Consider the following 20,935-nt stretch of genomic DNA (forward strand, 5'->3'; position numbering starts at 1 on the left):
TATAGATGGAGAGAAATGGTGCTTGTGCATATCCACCATGAGTTCAGTGTAGTTCTCAACAGACTGTACTAAGTCTGCTTTTGCAAAGAGTTTGCAAAATCTTGAAGATAGTTCTGAATAATAAATCAGAGAAATAAAGAAATCATATTTTTAAAAAATATTATTTCCCAGTTTGACCTGGGCCATTAGAATTAGAATAGTTCAGTTTGAAGGGACCTACAAAGATCATTGAGTCCAACTGCCTGACCACTTCAGGTTTAACCAAAAGTTAAAGCATTGAGGGTGCCAACCAAATGCCTCCTGATTGGGGAGGCACGGGGCATCAACCACCTCTCCAGGAAGATTGTTCCATTCTCTAGGAAGGCTCCATGTCTCCAGGAAGACTGCCCATACTCACAGTTAAAAATTTTTTCCTAATATCTAGCCTAAACCTTCTCTGAGAGAAGTTTTCCTTAGTTTAATTCTATGTATTTCTTTATTTCCAGGTACTAAAAATCCTGTTTGTCAGAATTTTATCTACCTTCAGTTTGGTAATCACAACATCAAACTCCTAAAAAAAGAACATGTAGTTCTTGTTTTAGCCTCAGAAAAAGATTTTCCATGTCATATTGACTATTCATTGAACATATTAATTTTCTGTCTTTATTACAGATCTCCCATTTCAACATCGTTTTATCTTCTTCCAAAAATTATCACTATCGTGCATAAACTTTCCAAAATAATGTAAACCAGATACTGCCTCATCTTGCTGTTTTCAAATCTCTTCAGTCCTATGAAGCACTCATCTCATTCTTCCCACCCCACATACCAGCTTGTACAAAATAAAACATATTTACACCTCAATGAACGGAAAAGAAATCCTTGCAAACACTAATATTTTTACTGAGAGGGAGTAAAAAGGAACTTTAGGTAGTACTCTGGATAGCACTGTTCAGCATACTTGCACCCTTCCATATTAAAAGTATTAGATGGAGCTGGCTAGCCAAACCATCTCTTCCTTGTTGTCTTTCTAGCTCATTGCTTGTTCCTCTGCACGTCATGATTTGAACTAGTCTACTAATATGACTGAATAGTTCTGAGAATGTCCCATCAGCTATTACTTCTCTTCTTTTAGATTCAAGATGTAGAATTAGTAACTGCTCCAGTTTTTCCCACCTTTCTGTCAATATTTTCCTCATGACTTGCATAAATCTGTACTATCAGAAATGCTCTGTCCCTTGTAGGTCTTTCCCTACTCACCCTTAAACCAAAAAACATTACCTTTAAAGTATTGAATAATATTAACATGCCCTCCTATATGTTCTAAGAGTAAGCTTTTTCCATTTTCATCATACTCCTCAGAACATGCCACAGTCTGTAATATTTGTTCATTGGTATAAAGATACATCTTCAGAGCAGATAAATACTAAATAGGCAACTGTAATAACAGTGGGCTGCAGTGATAAAGAGAGAGGAAAATGGTAAGTTTTCATCTTCTGAATTTTAATGATTTGAGATGTATGTGATTAGATATATATGTGGGTTGCAAACTATTTAGCTAAAATCCTTAACTACTTCGTTATCTAAAGAACTATGTTATCATACAAATAAAGTTTATACCCAGCTACTGGAAATGTCAGTAAATCTTTGGATTTTGTTATATTTCTGTTGTAAATCTTTGCTCCAGAGAAAGTCAAACACCATTACATGATGGTGCAATGAAACGGAATCATAATGCGAAATTCTCAGTACCTTAACATACTGGCAGAGAAAACAAACACTCAGTTTACTATGAGCAAACTCTCACATTCACATACTCTTCAAAAGTGCACTAACATATAGAATAATCTAGTATAAGACAGTATATTTCCAAGTCTGCTTTCAGATTTAAAGAATATGGGAAGTACAGCAACTGTTAGCAACAGGACCAAAGTACTTCTATCACCTATATATATATGAATTAGTTTTGTTTGGGCACTAAGACAAGCAGGTAATTAGCTAAAGAGAGACTGGGTAACTGTCTTGAACCATGCCCTGAAGCCCCATATCCCCCAGCGCTGAAAGTTAGTGCAGGCAGGGTTTCAGTAAAGCCCTCAGTTTTACAAAATGAGATCACCCACTGTATAGGTCAGGTGCAAAATCTGAGGCCTAGATTAGTCTAGTCTGGGTTAGTTTTTGACCCACGAGTTCCAGTCATAGATATTTTACTTCTGTTGAGAGCAGGGGATCTATCTGAGTCAGGCATAAGTTACACCAGATAATCACTCAGTGTACTATTTAATGTGGGACCTCTGAAAACCCCTCTTTGCTGTACCTGACAACTGAGTTTTTGCTGGAGTCACCTTATGAGAAATCTCATTGCACTCAGGAGTACCAGTGCAGTTACACACGGGGCAGAATCAATAACAGCAGCAAAGTGACATCCCAGGCGAAAAAATGTATCAGTGACCGATGTGGAATCAGAGGAGTACATTAGGGTACGTCTGTGGTACTCTGTAGGTGGGATCAGGTGAACACTTTTGCAGTGGATCTTTCCAACGTCTCCATTTACCGTGCTTTGGTTCCCACTGCAGAGAGGCCTTGGCATGCACCAGCTGGATTCCCTTCAGATGAAACTACACCAGAAGACATGTTGCCCAACGCTCTTCAGATGTGAGTCAGCATTCAGCCAACCAGACAGACCACCAGAAAAGCACACATCAGCTGTTCAGCACCAAGCACGGTGCCCCACAAATCTGCCTCTGCTACTTGCTGATGCAGGCCTAGCATCAAGCAGCAGGGCTTGGCAGCGATGGCAGCGCAGCCGCAGAGGCGTGGAGCCTGCCCTGCTCCTCCAGCACTGCTCTCCAGCTCCAGGACAGCTCTGAAACAGCGCCAGGCTCCGTCGTGGGGCTGTGCCATACAGCCTGTGCGGCACAGCTACCCAGTTTGATCCTGAATATCCTCACGTATGCCACTGTCAACCTCTTGACTACAGCGTGTTGGCATGTGTTAATTATTTTTCTTTCATATGGTGGAATTTCGGAGGCCACAGGTTTCATCATGTTACAGCTTGCAGATTTTTCTGGGACTGTCAGCACATCGCTGTTTAGGTCAGATCCTGAATGTGAAAGACTTTTGAAAAGATGACAGGTCAGTGTCAAAGCTAGAGCAGTTTGCTACACTGGGATCCCTGATCCCCATCGTGGTGGGTGAGACATTGAGGTCCCTGACATCAGTCTGCTGAACTTGTTCCGGTGTGTCTCCTCAGCGCTCAGCGGTGGGGCCCCTCACAGGGGTGCCCAGCAGAGCCCCTAAACCCAAAGGGCACCACCAAAACCACCCCCCAGCGCCACCACCTCCTCACAGCCCTGTGCCGCCTCGCCCCTCCCCTACACCCCCCGAAGCTACGCGGGGCCCGCGCCGGCCGCAAGGCGGATGGGTGACCCTCCCCCCCCCGCCACATGGCGCAGGAGGAGCCGCCCGGCGGCGGGCGCAGGCGCCGCAGCGATCCCCTCAGCGCCATGGCCGGCGGGGGGCCGGCGGGGGTGCTCGGCGCCATCGCCTGCCTCTGCTTCCTGGCCCCGGCGGCTGCGGGATTCAGGAGGAGGGGGCCCAGCGTGACAGCCAAGGTGAGCAGCTGGGCGGCGGGCGAGGCCGATCGGGTGGCCCCGGGGCTGCGGCGGCGCCTCCCTCCCTCCCTTCTCCTTCCCTGCCCCGCGGGGATTTCCCTGCCAGCTCCGTGCCCGTCCCGTCCCGGCGGGGTTGGGGCGGTGGGGCCGGGGGGGGTCGAGCCTGGCCGCAACCCCCGGGGCTGTGCTGCGGGGCCGGGCCCCGGCGGCTGGCTGCTCCCGGGCTGCGGGAGGGGGGAGGCCGCTGGAGTGGGGGGGCGGGATAAATGGTGTAACTTTCTCCTTTCACCAGTTGGTTTGTTTTAATTATTGTTCCTGGAGAGTCCTCAGCCGCCGGCACGCCTCAGGTTGACGAGTGGGGCGGCACGGTGGTGGCCGGGGGATCGCACTCGCTGTCAGGGGGCAGGGGCTGCTTCCCCCGCCCTTCCCTCCCCCCCTCCCCCCCCTCCCCCCCGCAAATTATCTTCAATTAATGCCTTGCACGGTTTGGTCTCACATAAAGTACTGTGCTTCTCCCCACCGCCCCCTGGGGTGTCGCCGTATGCCTCTCTCTCGGTTCCTGCTCTGAGGGACGTGGAGGATTGTCGCCTTCAGAGCCTCACAGAGCTCCTCAGACTGTGCCAGTTCTCTCTCTTCCAGGATTTTATTTAATCTTCCCCCTGTGGAAGGCACTCCAGATCTGCGAGCATCCCTGCTGCCCTCTTCTCTGCCTCTTCTAGGTTGGTGGTATCACTCTGCGACAGGAGCCGGCGTTACGTGCAGCGCCCAGGGTGCGAAGGCGCAGTGCGGACGTGTGCCATGGCACCATCGTGTCCTTCTCTTGCCCTCTTCCACCTTTTAATGATTTCTGACGTGTATTTCTTTCTCTGATTTTCATGAGCCCAGGGTCAAACTTACTATCAAATGCCTTTTCTGAGTGGAAGCCTTTTTAGCTCCCCTCACTGCGGCCATACAGGTGTTTTTCCACGTGCAATATGCTGCATTTATCAGGAGCTCATTTCATTTGTCATCATAATACCTGGTCAGCAGAAATGAGACCTTCCTTCAACAGTCAGCTTTTTTTTTCTCAAATTTTTCCCCTCTGATTTAACACTATTTGTCATTTCTTCATTTTGATGTAAATCCTTTTCTCCCAGTCATGTATGGGTATGTACACCATAACCAGCCTGCCTAACTGACCACAGTTAGGACTAACTGGACTCTTTCATTTCAGGCATGACACACTTACTGCAAATTGTAAACGATATTAAATATTTATATAAATATTAATCAGACACATCATGTTTGTTTTCTGAGAGTTTTCAGTGAAGATTCTGGCCATGTGTTTTTGGAAATTTGGGACTGCTGTGCTAACTCACTAAGTGTGCCATTGATTTTCAGAGAACTTAAGGAGATTTGCTTAGGAGAACACAGCTTCTCAACGCAAACATGACATACTGGAGATATGCACAGGCACATTTTGCAGTGTGTAATTAGGAAACACAGTGCTTTCCAAATACCAAGCAGGTAGAACAGGTGTGTGGGGTGCGAATGGGAAGCCAGGAACTTGGTGTTCACAAATGCAGAATAAGCTGAAGCAATGCAATGTGGAAGTACGGGGCTTGCTGCTTGGCCAAGGAGCACTGCAATCTGTGAGGCCTCCTGCCTGGGTTAGGTTTAAGATGCATCTTTGGGCTCTGTGGAAGCGTTTGATATTGCTCCTACTTGAGGGCATCGTTCTGTAGCCTTGGTTATGTTGCCAGATGCTCACGTATTTCAGGCAGCCTTGTACCTGGACAACATCTCCGTGGAAAATGAGGTGTGCTTAGAACACCTACACAGGCGATAGATAACCTGTAGCTAGGGAGTCCTGATGGTAGAATTCAGAGGGGTATACTTATAAGGATGTCAAGAAATCAGTGAAAGTTTGTTGTTAATACTTTGGGAGCCACACATCTAAGAATTACGTTATTTAGTGCCAAGTGCCAAGGAAATGAATGAGGTGTACCAAAAGGAATTTTATTTTATTTTTGTATGTAGCTTTTATAATGTTAGCCAAAAGTTAAACAGTCGAAACCACATGGAAGATCAAGAAACGGTAAAAATGTTTAGTAGGGGAGCATGAAAGAGACATTCACATTGGAGAGCCTGTGGTCATTTATTATCATTATTGGACTAATTTCTTAGAGTTGCAGACAAGTAATATTTGGTCGAGTGCCACAAGGAACAGCAAATACCACATCATAGGAATACACATTGCCATTTCCTAGAAGTTGTAATAGTTTTTATGTAACTTTTTCAGAACTTCAAAATGCCTCATTTCCTGACAGCTGTTCCTGTTTTCAGTAATTGTTGGAACATTTTTGCACGTTCAGCGATGCCTTCAGATATTCTGAACTATATTAAAATGCCTTTTAAGTCTTTTGTCTGTTCCAAGTATGCTTTTTTAGCAACATGTACATAGAAGACTTTAGGCAGTCAGCTACCTCGTGTAGCCTGGTTATTTCTCTGGGCAGCTTTGAATTCTTATGTGGCAAAGTGACATGTTGCTGCAGCAGTAGGGTTTTCTTCCCGCTGTTTGTCAATTTAATGAATTGTAAGCTTTCCCCTCTACTTAATCACATACATACAAATGCCTAAAACAGTGAAGATTGTGACTGGATGGCAAACTATCATCTGTGGGACACGTCGGCACTATAGTTCTTTGTCACTGTTTATGACACTGGAATGGGAGCATTTTTCTTCCTTACCTCCTTTCTTATTTCACGTTTTCCATATGTCTTTAAATACTTGCATGTCTGGGAAAAAGCTTCCTGAGCCTTACCTTCAAACCTGTGATATAACAATGCCAGTGAGCCCTTAAAAACAATTAGAAATGAAATGTGTAGTCACCAGTTGTGGGACAGTTTGCCTAATCTGGTTTTGGTAGCTAGAAGGAAAACAGCCCCCTCAGGGACTGAAGGATGCTATTAATATAGATCCGCCAAAGGCTGTTTCTTACTGTTGTGCACTTTGAAAAGCTTGGTCTTTTTGCTGCACTCATGTTTGTGTCTCTTGTGTTCTCTTCACAAAAAATGTCTAGGTCTTCTTTGATGTGAAGATTGGAGACAGAGATGTTGGCAGAATTACAATTGGATTGTTTGGAAAGGTTGTCCCCAAAACTGTGGAGAACTTCATTGTACTGGCAACTGGAGAAGTAGGTTTGCAGTTTTCTTCCACCGTGTGCTAAAGTTTGGATATGGGAAATAAACACTTGTTAAATGCCAGTTCAGCTGTGAACTGTCCGTCTTAACTCAGTGGGGTCAGTGCAGGAGAGCCATCCCTGAGGCTGTGCTCTGATGCGTAAGGCACAAAAGTCCTTGCAGGATGTTTCACAAGATGTAATTATGAGAAGTTGGGTATCAGCATCTCAGTTTGTCCCTACCATGCAGATCTAGCATGTGGAGGCACTGTGGTCAGGTGAAGATACCTGCTCTGTGGCACTGCACCCCAGCTGCATTCACCAGCATCTCACTTCAATTTGTTTCTTGCCAATATTTCTCTCAGGTGGTGGTGTATTCTCTGACGGGATGATTCACCATACACTTATTTCCATATGATCATATAGAACTGCATGTTATATTCATTAAAAGATTTATTTCATTTTCTTAGAGAGGATATGGATACAAAGGAAGTAAATTTCATCGTGTGATCAAAGACTTCATGATTCAAGGAGGGGACTTCACAGCTGGAGATGGATCAGGAGGTAACATACTCAGTATCTGTCAGTTTCCCTCCCCTCTCTTCAAATGCCTACAGAAAAGATGGGCAAAACAACATTTTCTTTCTTTCTTTCAACTCCCATAAATGAAGAAAACATTTGTTTTGGAAGCATCTAGTACTTTTCCAAGCATCTTGGAGCATAAGCTGAAACTATTTGGATTACCAGATTACATGTAGAGCGTCCTAAAATTTTGCAGATAGCTCTCTTCTGTCTGACTTGTCCCCGTTCAAGCAGCATGGCTTTGCGTGGTGGGTTGGAGCCCCCTGAGCAGCTGAGCAGCTCTCGCAGCATCCTGTCTCCAAAAGATGGACATCTCTACCTTCCCCTGCTCTGGCTTTGCGGCAGTGCTTCTTCCCCGAGGCAGTCACTGCATGTATACATGAACCAGTTCAAGTCAACCTGCAGAAAACTAATCCATGATGAAAGAGTGGAAGCATAGAGAGAAGGCAGGTAGGGGAGGCATAGTCTGTCCTCTCTGTCCTCATCTCAGCCATTTCTGTGGAACTTTCTGAAATGTGCTGTGGGAGGGAATTTTCAAAGCAGGGACAGAGAAATTAGAAAATGAGGGTCTTGCTCTCTCTTTTTTTTTCTTCTGAAATTAAAACTTCTGCCTCCTGAGCCTCTGGAAGAGCAGTTCAGCCAGCCCACTGAGGGCAGTCCTAGTGCAGCATCTCTTGCATTGCATGCATTCTGGCTTCTGATTTCTTCTCTTCCTTTACACACATATTCTTCAGGCGCTACAATTTGAACTGTCTGCATACAGTGTTAGTGATTTCCCCGCTGGGACAGAATGGAAAGCACACATTCCTTTTCCTTGCAGCGAACAATGGGGAAGGCTAAAATACCAAAGACACAGTTTTAGCATTAAAGGTAGGCAATGTTTGTTTGCCTGCTAATACTGTTTATTGGGATAGCATCTGGCAGTGTGTTGGGAGCAGTGCCCCTACTGTGCAAGGCACTGTACAAATAAAGAATGCAACAGAGTTCTCTTTTCAAAGCGGTGGTGGTTTAAACATGACTAACGCTTTTTATTCTAAACTATTTTAAAACATCAAAATCCTTACGTAATGTTTGTACAAGTACACACCGAGTCTTTTAGGCTAGCTTCCCTTTGGTCTCCATACATTCCCAAACATGTCTGAAGTAATTTTGTATATTAGGAGGAAAATCTTGTAAAAGGAAATACTAAAATTGTCACAAAATATGGCTACTTTATTTTTAGTGGCTATAATTATGTAATTTAAATTTGTGGAAGAGGTTGAAGTATGCTGTTGTTCAGTGCTGTATGTTAGCAGGACCTTTGAAGATACTGAGTTTGCTTGTTAAATTCAGAGGCATGGTCAGCTTTAAATATTCTCTCCTTATATCTGGTGTTTTATCTTACCTTACTTTTTCCACATAAAATGCTTTCAGTTTACAGAATCACTGATGATGCAAGAGTGATGTTGCTGGGTTTACTCAAATTCATTAATTCATTAATCTTTATATTTTGTATCTTAGATCTTTTAATCTTGAGATCTTGAATTTGTACTTTGCTTTTCCCATTCTTGAAGATTTTTTTTTATATTTATTCTTTATTTTTTAATCACAGGAAGAAGCATCTACGGAAAAAAATTTCCAGATGAGAACTTCAAGCTCAAACACTATGGAATTGGATGGGTTAGCATGGCTAATTCTGGCCCAGATACCAACGGATCCCAGTTTTTCATCAGTGTGACAAAGCCTTCTTGGTTAGATGGAAAACATGTAGTATTTGGCAAAGTCCTTGATGGAATGGTAAGTTAAAAGTAATGGTAAGATTAATTGAGGAAAATCTGCACAATATCTGTGTTAGCATAACTTGCCCTCAATTGTTCAAGACAGCTTGTTGTTAATCTAATGTGCACATGGTAGAAAAACAATGTGAAGAGCTTGAAGCCGAGAGATTTAGAATTGAAAGAAATAGCAGAAGATGATTACAGAAATGGAAACTTAAATCATCCCTTTGGCTTTCACATCTCTTGTTTCAGACTACTAACCACTGAAATCAGCACTGACACCTTTGCAGATTACACACACAGTAAGCTGAGGTCCCCCTTGTAGTAATGCTGCTAGCCATGAAATAATCGTCCTTCTACAAGCTAAAATCTAATTTTGTAGCATGTGCTAATTATGGATAACACTTTCATTGATAGAGTTTTTAGAAGCATGTGCATGTAAAGTATACAAACATATGTTCAGATCTATTTAGAAAGGAAGAAATCTATGGTTAATATCCTCAAAATGTGCGTAGCAGCAAAACCGATCAAATATATCATTGCAAATAGAATATTTAAGTTCAAAAATATTATTTCCAACTGATTACGCTTCTCCTTTTAGGTTACTCCATTTAATCTATGTTTTGAAATAAATGGGGAAACATGACCTGCTGCACTGATCAGTTCTGTGGGGAGTTTGAAAATCTCATCAGAACGCTTTCCTCCCCGTCCCCTCCTGCGTATTGAATTCAGTTCTTGTGTGCTACAGTAGTAGCTGAAAAATTTTGAGGAGAGATTTAGACTAAGTTTTAGTTTAGTTAGATTAATGGGCAGATATCCAAAGACAGATAGTCAATATTTCTAACTGAATTTTGTCCTTTAAAAATACTACTTTAATTAGTTGCCTAACATGAGGCCTCTGCCTGTCTGACTGGCAGGCATGGTACTGCACTTAAAATCTGTGTGTCAGTTATACTGAAGGTAAAAGTAGTCATCAGATTCCTGTAAGCCCAGTGGTGATGTAGGATTAGAAAAACATTTACCGCTCATCCTTTATGATTTCAGGATTCAGTTTCTGCTCATAGACCTCAGATAAGACTCTGTATGCGCTAGGCTGATCAGCTGAAAGGATATTTTTAGCTGCTCCTTCGTAATATTTTGTTGGCTTTTTTTTTTTTTTATAGAAGGGCAAACAGCCTTCCATGTGCTTCTGCCAACTTTGTGTGGGTTCCAGAGTGGCACAACTGGTAATGTGGAAAAAAGTGTCTGTGGGAACTAAACAGGGGAAAGGTCTCAGTTCAGATGTTGCTTAATAAACAGTAATGCTAGGAGCACTCGGGTGCTTACCTGGTGCCAGACTTGAGCCATTGGCATTTCCGTGACTAAACAGAACTACTTATTTTTATTTTTCACACAGTCTGTGGTGCACTCGATAGAACTTCAGCAGACAGATGAACATGACCGCCCCCTTCAAGACTGTGTGATTGTGAACAGCGGCAAAATAGCTATAAAAGAGCCATTTGTAGTTGAAGTAGATGGCTGGTGACACCAACAGTTGAAATGGAAAGTAAAATTTAATTCTTCGGGGCCCAGATTTTTGACTGACCTCGATTATGCATTGAGTGTTCTCCTTAAAACACGAGGCTATGTGTAGACAATGCTTATCATTTGCCACGTACATAATAGATAGGGCTGTTTCCGTAATAATTTGGTGGACCTGTTACACCTTGAAAATCAAGACATATCCAGCTAAATCCTAAATCTTGCAGAAAAGGTCTCTCATGAAAAATTTTAGAAGTACCTCTGTTTTTTTTCAAGGTTTGAAACAGTCATTTTGTTTTCTTTGGAAATTTTTGCAATTTTTGTTTCCACCTTTTCAACTGAAAATGTTATTTTCTGTAAAAGTATCAGCTTCTTTTAAATACATTTCTCGGGGCGGGGGAATAAAATGTTTTGAATAAATAAACTTGGATTTCAAATGAATACTGAAGAGGGTTTTGTTAATTTTGTTGGTGTTGATGTTGTTTGTTTTTTCCACCAGAGACCTTTTTTCTCACTTCAGTTGATACTACAAACTGTGAAGGGGTGCTGCTTCTCAGATGAGGTTGTAAGATTTGAGCGGGGTGGTAAATTTCTCTAATCTTAACTTGTCAGATAACGTCCCTACTGTCTTTCAAAAAAGCACTGTATTCAGATACAATCCTATACTCAAGGAAGAGCAGTTCTTTCTATTCTTAAGTAAGATCGTCAGTTAAACACTGATAAAAACAGAAGAGTCCATGGTTCTACAGCATGGTGGATTTTGTATCATAGCTAATTATGTTATCTATGGTAAGGCTCAAACACTTTCTTTCAGTTTTATTGTATGTCAGAGATGAAACTTCAGATTCGTTATTTTTGTAATGCTTCTTAAATACTCTTAAAAGCTGACAGCTTAACTGGTAGCTTTTGAACAAGGTTAGCGTAAGGTTCCGCTTTGGGACAGTTGTGTTAGGCTCTTTAATGAGTTAGACAGTGTTTTCCATCAGAGATACGGACTTCTTTTGAGGTTTGCAGTATTTTAGAACTTACTTGAGACATAAGAGCTGGCTCCAAGATCTGGTGAAGGATTCACCCATCTGCACCCAAGGTGGCATGCCACTTAACTTAGAAGCGCCTGTTTTCCTGGAAGATGTCCTGCAGCCCATGCGAGGTGTTCAGACTTTGCATGGTGTAGGGTAGGAGTGAGCACTATGCTTGCAGAGCTGCCTACTGGCACCCTCTGCGTTTGCAAGTAATCAGGAAAACTCTGCGCAGGGACTTATCAAAGGTTCTCCTAATGTCAATTGGTGTTACAAAGCTAATTCTGCTGGTCCATCACCGACAGTCCTGGGTCCTCTCCTGAAGGTAAATACTGATGCTTTTTTGGAGACCTGTGCAGGATTGCTCCCTCTAGAACAGGGCTAGAGGAAAGCTTGAACAGGACCTCCAGATTTGCCTAGTATTACGCAGTCAGACTTCCATCTTAACTCTGTTCAGTTTGTGCTGTGGATTTGTTTTTTCCTACTAAAACATTCCAGGTAAGACTCCAGAAAGCATCACTAGGAAGCAGTGTTTGGAAATAAGAGCAAGAACATTTTGTACTCCCTTAGCCAAATAGCTCTCTACTACTAGCTTTCCTGGAGGTTAATCCTTCAGATAGGAAAGAGAGCTCTACCACCTGAACAAGTCCTGCAACCACCTCTTAAGCAAGTCCCAACTTTTCACCATTTCCAAGCAGCTTTAAAACAGATTCAATAGCAGGAGGCAACCCATGTCTCCAGGATCAGTCTTCTGTTAGTGCCTAGCTTAGCTGCTACTGCTTTTCTGCAACGCTATTTCTCTGATTAGCCCAAGGACTTACTAGCAGTGTTCAGTCACACCGTTTTATAAGTGCAGCATATTTGGATAGCGTGGTGCTGGGAATATTAGATGAACAGGCAACCGAGTATTTTCTCATGCTTTGTGTGGCGATGTCAGAACCATCTCTGATAAGTTCAGAAATGTCTTGTTTGAACAGAAATGCACAAAAAATACATTGAAGCAGTACATTCAAGTTCTAAGTAATTTATTTGGTAAACTCCAGTATCACACATACGATTTCCAGTTAAATCTGAACAAATACATATATACACAAGTAAATGTATATATAAGTTTTATCATGTTACTAGTTAATCATAGTCTTGCATTAGCTTACCACAGAGCTGCATGCTCTGTGACTCATAAAATGTTAAGATATGGAATACAGTCTGCAAGTCAACTCAAAGAGTAAACATACATACAGATTATTTGTTATAACGAAATGAGATGCATAAATGCCATGTAAAATCACCTGGTCGATAAAATCATTTTGACTAAAATCTAGACAATTTCCTGAAAGACAGCTACGCATTACAGAATTGGAAGCGTATTTTCTAATAGAAACTCTCCATACACCTACATTGGCTCTTTTCCAACCTAATATTAAGGAGCAGATTCAAAATAAGTTAAGAAAAATGATCAAAATACTTTAAGATGTTTTCAATTTTTTCTTGCCTTTTTTTTTTTTTTTTTTTTTGCCCCTCCACTTTCTCACGCGCTCTCTTCAGTGCCAGCACTTTCAATCCATCCACTGCCAGCAATGGGTACTTGTGCTGGGAAAAATCCAGGTACAAAAAAGTTTAGTGTAATTTATGATAGAAATGATTAAAAAGTAATTATTTGCAAATGGTAGTGTAATTCAGTGTATGACTTTCAGCTTTTAGTGTTAAATAGTTAGAGCATGTCTACATATAAGGTATAAATAACTTCTATATTGTTGTTTCCGTATCTTTTTTTTCCTTAAAAGCAGCAACTGTAGTGACATTGATTTTATTTAAAGAGATACAATGCTTGAACTGAAGCTGAGGTTGTGCCTCTTGATTTTGAATGTAATTATCACATTACAGAACCTTATTCTTACTAGTATCATTAAGCATGACTCGGAGACTTGATTCAGCTTCTTCTAGCCACGTATCCCTTCTACCTCGGCAGTAAATGAGGATAAAATATTCCATGTAGGATGCCTTCTATAACTACATTAGGAAAGTCATCTGAAAGAAAAGAAAAGAAAATACCTTGCTTTATTATCTATGTCAGTGCAATAGGTGTTCTTGTGAAACTTCACTACGTAAGGCCTAGTGTAATCTGGGTTACTACATCGCTCAACTGTTTATCCATGTTGGGGATGTGCTATTAGTAATGCTGTTTCAGCACTAAAGCCACTTTAGTGTAGCACTGGGTATTGCATGAATGCGCTGCCAGATTTGTAGCTTATTGATTTAAAGGGATGTTCTAATACTTAATGCTGCTAGGCTCCAGCTCTTTATCTGAATCTTTTCTCACAAGGAAGATGGATTACACTGGCAATTCAATTTCTAACAAAATCTCAATATACTTGAAGGAATTCCAAGATTGCTACTGGGAATACTTCAAAGCTGTTTTTCCATTGTGGTTTACAGCAATGTTTAGACTGAGAAGACTTGGGGATGCCTATACCATCAGAGATGATTATTTGAGGCAGAAAAATTTCAGGCTGACTAATCAACATGAAATGTCACATGTTACAAAAAGTCATCCTATATTATATGAAGGAGGAAAAAAAAAAAAACAAAACTTCTCACCACAGCTGCAAAGGAAACTGGCACTTAAATTTTCATGTTAAATTTAACATGAAGGAATTATGTGATAAAAGACAATATATCTGCACGGGGGAATGGCAGCATGTACATTACTGAAGTGAAAACATTTTTCAACCAGCTCCTGCCTTCTTAATGAAGGGTTGACTTAAATCACTGGGCATTAGAAGTAAGAATTTCTGATCACATTTTATGATCTCAAAATTGAAAGAATGGTTCTAATACAGAACTTTCCACCCTAATCAACTTTTTTCCTTCAGCTATGAGCCTGCAGGATATTCAAAAATGGGCAGATGCAGCTTTCATAAAGACCATCAGATACTCGATAAATTAAATTACTAATGTGGGTGGGAATTAGGTTTTGCCCCCTAGTCGTGTTGCTAATATCATTTTAGAGCTAAAAACAGCGAGAAAAAATTGGTTTGGACTGAGTTAAAAAAAAATCCTTATTAGCTTAAAGGAGTTAACTCATCAGGTATTAATAATTGATTCAAATGTACTAAAGGCTTTACGAACAGGTATTTTAGGATGTTGTCATGAACCGCAACCTCCACCTTAAACAATACAGGCATAATTTTTCCTAACTTCTCATAGTAAGTTGTCATTATACATTTCCTGTTAGTGCTTTGAATCCAATAATGATTTCTCAGGTTGTGTACACTCTGCTATCCCAAATCACCCTGATAGGGTAACTCTACACTGTTATCTTACCAGTGTATTAAAAAATACACTGGTAAGAGCAGTCTGAAGTTTTCCTTCTAAATTAAATGCTGAAGCTCCAGCAACCTGCATTTACTCGTTCTGTTACAGTATGTAATACAGGATGTACAGCAAAATAAATATTTAATAAAAAGAGATACAACTTTATAGCATCAGTGAGGCCTTGATGCCTTAAAAATCAAGCATATTAATTTATGTTAAACGTAATACTACACTGAAACACTGTCTTGCATGCAGTTCTATGATACTTAGATAACTTCAGGAATTGTTAGAATAATTTTCAAGCAAGTGACAATAAATCTGAAATTCTATTTTTCAGCCATTTTAGTTTTGCAGCATTTTAGATTTTTCCCCCCATTGTTCTTCAGAATAGGTGCTCATGCACTGCTGTGTTAGGTAGGTCATGAAAAAGTCAGTCAGAAAACCAATGATGTTTGTAATCGTAAATCTAATTTTTGGAAAGTTGTCTAGGAATATAACTACCTAAAATGTAGTCATTAAAATAATAGCAACATTGTTCTTTATAAAAACAAATAACAGTACAACAGGGAAAAAATAGGTTATTATGTTCCAGAAACAGCTATTTATTTCATGAAAAATCCACAAATACGCAATTTCCTATTTTATCAAAAGATGTTTGCACAGGCATTTCTGTACCCAGGAAAGACTAACTCCACTTCTGATCTAAACAACTGTCATAGTTGACCTTCTTCAAAGAGTGAACGCAATGAATAGTTATTTGCTAATGGACACTCACTTTTCATCATAGAACAACCTTGGCTGCTTTTTACAAAGGAATCTATCAAAGTGGGAACTGAGCAGAGACAAAATTTTAGAAAGCTCATTCTGTATTTTCTGTGTGGTACAAAGAAGATTTAAATGCAACAGTAGATGTGTAAAAACTGTTTTCTTTCTGACTAGGCTGAGCCAACTCAGAAGAGCCTCTAGACCTAGTGGTTGTTTTTTTTTTCTCCCCTCTTTTAAAACTAGAGCTCACATTCTACTTCGTGTTTTAATTCATTAAATACTAAGGTAAAGAATAATTTGCAAGTGAATTTGATATTTTAGGGTCTTCAAATATGGCAAACCTGCCATATAAAATTCTAAATATTGTATGTCAAAGACAAAAAAAGTTTGCATTGGCAAAAGCCTTAAAAGTCCTTTGTCTCAGCTGTCACTAACAAAGTCTACTTAATATTTAAACATGTCACGCAACAGAAGAGGCATTTATCTTCATCCAAAATAGAGCAATACTTAAAATATGTAGTATCACTGTAAAGCTACTGATGATTTCAAGAAAAGGAAGCTCAGCCTTACTCATAGTACACATTAGGGAAGGAAGATAAATACCCTCACAGAACTGCAAAATCTTGAGTACAAGTCTTGGAGCAAACCCTTACATGTCAGCTGAAAACACTAAGCGCTATCTTAATGTTTCGAGATAACTGTACATAAAGTCCATGTTCTCTCTTGGGAATAACGTGGAATTAAATGACATTCATAATTTACACACTGTTCTAGACGAGTCCAAGTTTGCAATTAAGCAGAGTGTTAAACACTAAGTTTACGATAAGCAATGCCTCTCTCTCTAAATATTAGCATAAGTAGCATCTGAAACAATTTTAGACAGAGGTAACTCTGTGGGTGCCTCTGCATTAGTGTTGTCATTTTGGGTCAGGAATGACTCTGTCAAGTGACTCTTCTAACCCCTTCCACTTGATGTTGGTTCTTCAGTTTTGTGCTCTGTACTCCAGCCTCAAACTGACATTCAGTCCATGTAACCAGGCAGCACTAACCCAAGAGGAAACAAAACCACCCTACAATGTGTCTATTGTGGACCTCAGTGACACAGGACTTCTGCACCCTCTCTTTCACTCTGGAGCTGTGGCTTTATATTAAGACTCCATGGGGTCAGTCCTGTTGGGCCACACTACTTGCTTAAGTGGACACAGGCTGCAAAACAGACTGTTAACTATGTAACTATATATATAACTGTTACCTGCTCAAAATACAGGAGCCTCAACCCAATGGTTTTGAAGGACAGCTTGAAAATCCACAGAATGACAGCATGGCTGAGGCTGAGGGGGACCTCTGGGTGTGCTGGGTCCAAGCACAGCAGAGTGCCCAGCATCATGTCTGGGGGGCTTTTGGAGGTCCCCAAGGAGGGTGACCCCACAGCTTCTGGGCAGCATGTGCCAGTGCTCGGTCACCTGCAGCCTCCTGTGTCCAGGAGGATGAGAGGCACTGGGCACCACTGACAAGAGCCTGGCTCTGTCTTCTTTATACCTTGCTGTCAGGTATTTATATGTGTATCTTGAGAAAATCTCAAGGAAGTACACCTGAGTGGCTAAGAAACTACAAGCAAACACTTGTTTTCTTCTATACTTACTCTTTAAAATTTCGTGATTTTCAAGGTAGCTCAAGAACCTGACTTGATTTCAATAGATGGTATTTTATAAAATCAAAGAGAATACTATGTTTAAAATAATCTTAATTTAGAGCTCTGGGAGAAAGTTATTCCTTGAAAGTGTATTCATACCCATAATGAAAAAGGATGAAAAAATCAAAACATGTGTTTTAATACAAAATTTAGTAGAAATAACAGTTCTAACAAGTAAAATGACAAATCCAGGTGTAACAGAGTACTAAAAATATCATTTTTTTCCCTGCACATATATAATTCTAGAAAGAAGACAGAGGATAAGCTCTCTAAATTAATAATGCAAAGAACTTTAAAAAAAATGAAAGGGAAAAAGGTTTATAACAAGCTATTTCAAACACTCTTTTGAACCATGTATTAAGAGATGAAGGCTAACATAAATGTCCTGTGAACACATCAATTACGCTTAAAAGTATACATTCTTTTTTCTTTCTTTTCCCCTAAAGAGCTCGAGAGGTTATAAATGATAAGAAATAGTAATAATCCAAATGGAAATACAAACATGCTCACAGTAGATCGACTGGTGTTTAGGGAAAAAGCACTTATAAAGGACCGGGCCTCAAGTTCAAATCCTTCAGGCAAAACAGCCCAAAGGGTCAACAACAAAAAAAAGAAGAACAATGTTCTTAGTCTCCTGATTTGAATTCTCAGTAGATTTGTCTCAGAGAACAACTAGGAGAGAAAAATACACCCTTTTATAAATCACCCACCCCACTCAGTGTTCTAATGGTTTCTTACACAAGAACTATTGTTTTATTGGCAGGTTATTAGATTTTGGACCAGTGTCATTTGACTACGCCTGTATTAATAATAATGTGGTTTATGCAGCGCAGGGTCAGATCAGTAAAGCACTGTTAACAGATGACAGGTTTGATTACCGTTGGCTTTAGGCAAGACATATGGATCCCTTAGGAACAGCAGCACAGGCTGGTGGGACAGTTTGCTGGAAAGGTCAAGAACAGGGATGTCAGTATCAAGGGACAGTAAACAGAATATTCTACAAACTAGCTTTGATAAAGTGAGGTGATCAAGCTGCTCAGGACTAGTGCTGGAGTGTTTCTGCACACCACTGCTGTCCAGGGGGGCGGACGCCATCTCCCAGGAGCAAGACTCGCTGCTCCGCCACCACAAAGTGAAACCATTAATTTGAAATTGGAGGTGAACAGGTCACATCCAGGAGGGGTGATGTGCAGCCAGCCTGAGTCTTCCCGATCCTGCTCTGCTCGCTGTAAGGCAGACAAGAACATCTCGGCCAGGTTCCGCTGCCTGTAGGCTCTTCTGGCCACTGAGCAGGCTCAAAATTTCACCGTGTTTTTCCAGCCTCCTTAGAGGCTGCTGTACGCCTTACCTGGGCAGAGTGACCGGCATCCCAGGACTGTCTCCCACCCTGCTCACACAACCCACATCCTTCTCCAGCCAGTGCCAGCCCTGCCTGGTCTGCTCTGTGCATATGTTTGCAAGGTGGTGCAACCAGATACACAAAGCTCTAACAAATGCTTAGGGAAGAACCCAAGCCTCTAATTAGCTTCTGTTAAATCTTCTTGCTACAAAAAATACACATCAATGGGTAAAAACACTCCTAGAAATATTTCACAGCTAACAGTATTCTGTTAGGGTTTCGTAAGGAATTTCTGTATATAAGCATAAGGCATGCTCAATTCACAACACAAAGACATGGAGCTAACACAGCTGATGAAATTAGCTGTGACATTTAACAAATAAATTAATTTTAGTGCTAAACTACTTTTATTTTGACAACTGTGAGGAAAATAGAGGAAATGCCAATAATTGCAAGTAGCTTATTAATCTGACATCCTAGAAAGATTAGAAATCGAGCTTACCTTGATTCTTCAGATTCTGTTTCATCAAAAGAGCTGCAATTAAAGTTACAGGAAACTTTAGTTACAATAAAATTAACACACAATCAAAAAAAAAAAGAATATCAACAACACAAAAACAACAACATATAAACACACACAAAAACCCCACCAATCATCCAACCAAAAAAATAAACCACCACCAAATCCTTCAAGAACCATAAAAGGGAGCAACATTTCTCTGGTGAGTAGCTGCATAATGCAGTGAGAGAAACAAACACGGGAGACAATATTATTTTACAACCACCACTACGTGGAAATCACAGAATCCACTTTACTCCAACAGATTCACAAGCATGCCTATCTATAAAGTGATGGGTGCACTGTCCTACTCTGGGTATTGGCTGATGTCATTAACTACAAGTGAAAACTGCAAGTCTGCTGGCTTTTGTCTGCATCACTGAAGGCTGCTTATTTATTTATTTCTGGACAACATGGTTGGAACATACATAGTTTTACGTATCTGTTGTGGGTAGCATGACTGCTAATATCACGCTGACTGCATATGGAGCATATTTGCTATGACACAATCACCCTCAAAACCACTGTATGTGTTGTAGCTGAATAATCCCTGTGGATTCATATTCAATATTAGGCGCACCATTGGTGAACCATAATTTCAAATTTTACTACTCACTTTTGGAATAACAATTCCATGATTCTCTGGGAAAATCATGGCTTGTGATGCAGACCTAAAATAATTTTCATATGAATGCCCATTTAGGGAGGTAGATAATAACTTAAAGCTCTACTTAAAGATTTCAAAGCAGTAGCATATTTACTACCATGCAGAAGAAACTAGGGATCACCCCTTCCTCTCCAACTCCATTTTGGATCTCCATTTGACAGCTGTGGTTTGGGTTTGGCTCCACAACTCAATGGTGTAGTTGGCTGGACAACCCATCTGCTTTCATAGAGACAAGTTTATCAGGGTTTAGGAGACTGAATGCTGGAGATCACTCTGGGCCATTGACACCTCTGAGTCTAAGAGGGCCTCACAATTATCTGTATGCTTCTCAACCCACCCCTCTGGAACAGAGGACATTCTGTGCATCTGTAGTGGAGAGGGGTGGGTTGAGAGTGGAACAGGGACACAGTGGGGAGTGGAACAGGGACGTGGCTTTCTAGGGAGCAAGTTCAAACAACGCTGCTGGACCTTCCAACCACATCAGGCTACATAGTGAAAGAAATTACTCTCCCTACAGACAATAAAAGAACTTCCAGATACACTGTTCTAGGATTTCCATAGTCATTACATTCACCATAATCATACTAAGAGTCTCTTTTTCTACACTAGTCAAAAACCCTTCCCAAGGGGAGGGCAATGGGGCTATTGGGGTAGACGTCATCAGAGAGATGAAAGACCCCGTTTTCAAACACAGACAGGGTGAACATAAAAATGATCACAGAATAAATTTCTGCTTTGTCCAAATATTAATAATAACCATAAATCACACACATACAAATTCTTTCTATGCAGTGTTTATGAATATCTTCTAATATTCTTTTCACTAGATACTTCAAGATCTATGAGAAAATCGTATTTTTCTCATCCAAACCCTCCTTTGCTTTCCAAGAATATTACATTTAACTCCATTTCTGTCTTTGAACAGGCTGGATTTATTTTACCACCTTTTGGGGATATATAAACATACT

At 40.7% G+C, this 20,935-nt stretch overlaps 2 protein-coding genes across 2 annotated transcripts in view; one reads left to right on the top strand and one right to left on the bottom strand.

Moving 5' to 3' along the window:
• The first annotated feature begins 3,394 nt into the window (after positions 1 to 3,394).
• PPIC (peptidylprolyl isomerase C) lies at positions 3,395 to 11,051 on the top strand. Its single transcript, XM_080574172.1, has 5 exons — positions 3,395 to 3,590; positions 6,652 to 6,765; positions 7,221 to 7,314; positions 8,924 to 9,108; positions 10,486 to 11,051. The coding sequence occupies exons 1-5, from the start codon at positions 3,423 to 3,425 to the stop codon at positions 10,612 to 10,614; spliced, it is 690 nt and encodes a 229-aa protein (XP_080430298.1). The 5' UTR covers positions 3,395 to 3,422; the 3' UTR covers positions 10,615 to 11,051.
• Positions 11,052 to 12,637: 1,586 nt separating this feature from the next.
• Positions 12,638 to 20,935, bottom strand: part of SNX24 (sorting nexin 24) — a 97,598-nt gene continuing 89,300 nt past the window's right edge. Inside the window, exons 5-7 of the mRNA XM_080574173.1 lie at positions 19,244 to 19,276; positions 18,281 to 18,345; positions 12,638 to 13,657 (exon numbers count right to left, since the gene is read on the bottom strand). Of these exons, the coding sequence (XP_080430299.1) occupies positions 13,587 to 13,657; positions 18,281 to 18,345; positions 19,244 to 19,276 (169 nt within the window). The 3' untranslated portion in view covers positions 12,638 to 13,586. The remainder of the gene's footprint in view (positions 13,658 to 18,280; positions 18,346 to 19,243; positions 19,277 to 20,935) is intronic.

The sequence above is a fragment of the Anser brachyrhynchus genome (genome assembly GCF_964034855.1).
Source record: "Anser brachyrhynchus genome assembly, chromosome: Z".
NCBI classification, from domain to species: domain Eukaryota; kingdom Metazoa; phylum Chordata; class Aves; order Anseriformes; family Anatidae; genus Anser; species Anser brachyrhynchus.

Excerpts from the sequence above, each read along its gene's own strand:
- PPIC (XM_080574172.1), top strand. The coding sequence starts at position 3,423 with ATGGCGCAGGAGGAGCCGCCCGGCGGCGGGCGCAGGCGCCGCAGCGAT. Across the intron at positions 3,591-6,651 it reads GGCCCAGCGTGACAGCCAAG|GTCTTCTTTGATGTGAAGAT; the intron begins GTGAGCAGCTGG and ends AAAAATGTCTAG. Across the intron at positions 7,315-8,923 it reads AGCTGGAGATGGATCAGGAG|GAAGAAGCATCTACGGAAAA; the intron begins GTAACATACTCA and ends TTTTAATCACAG.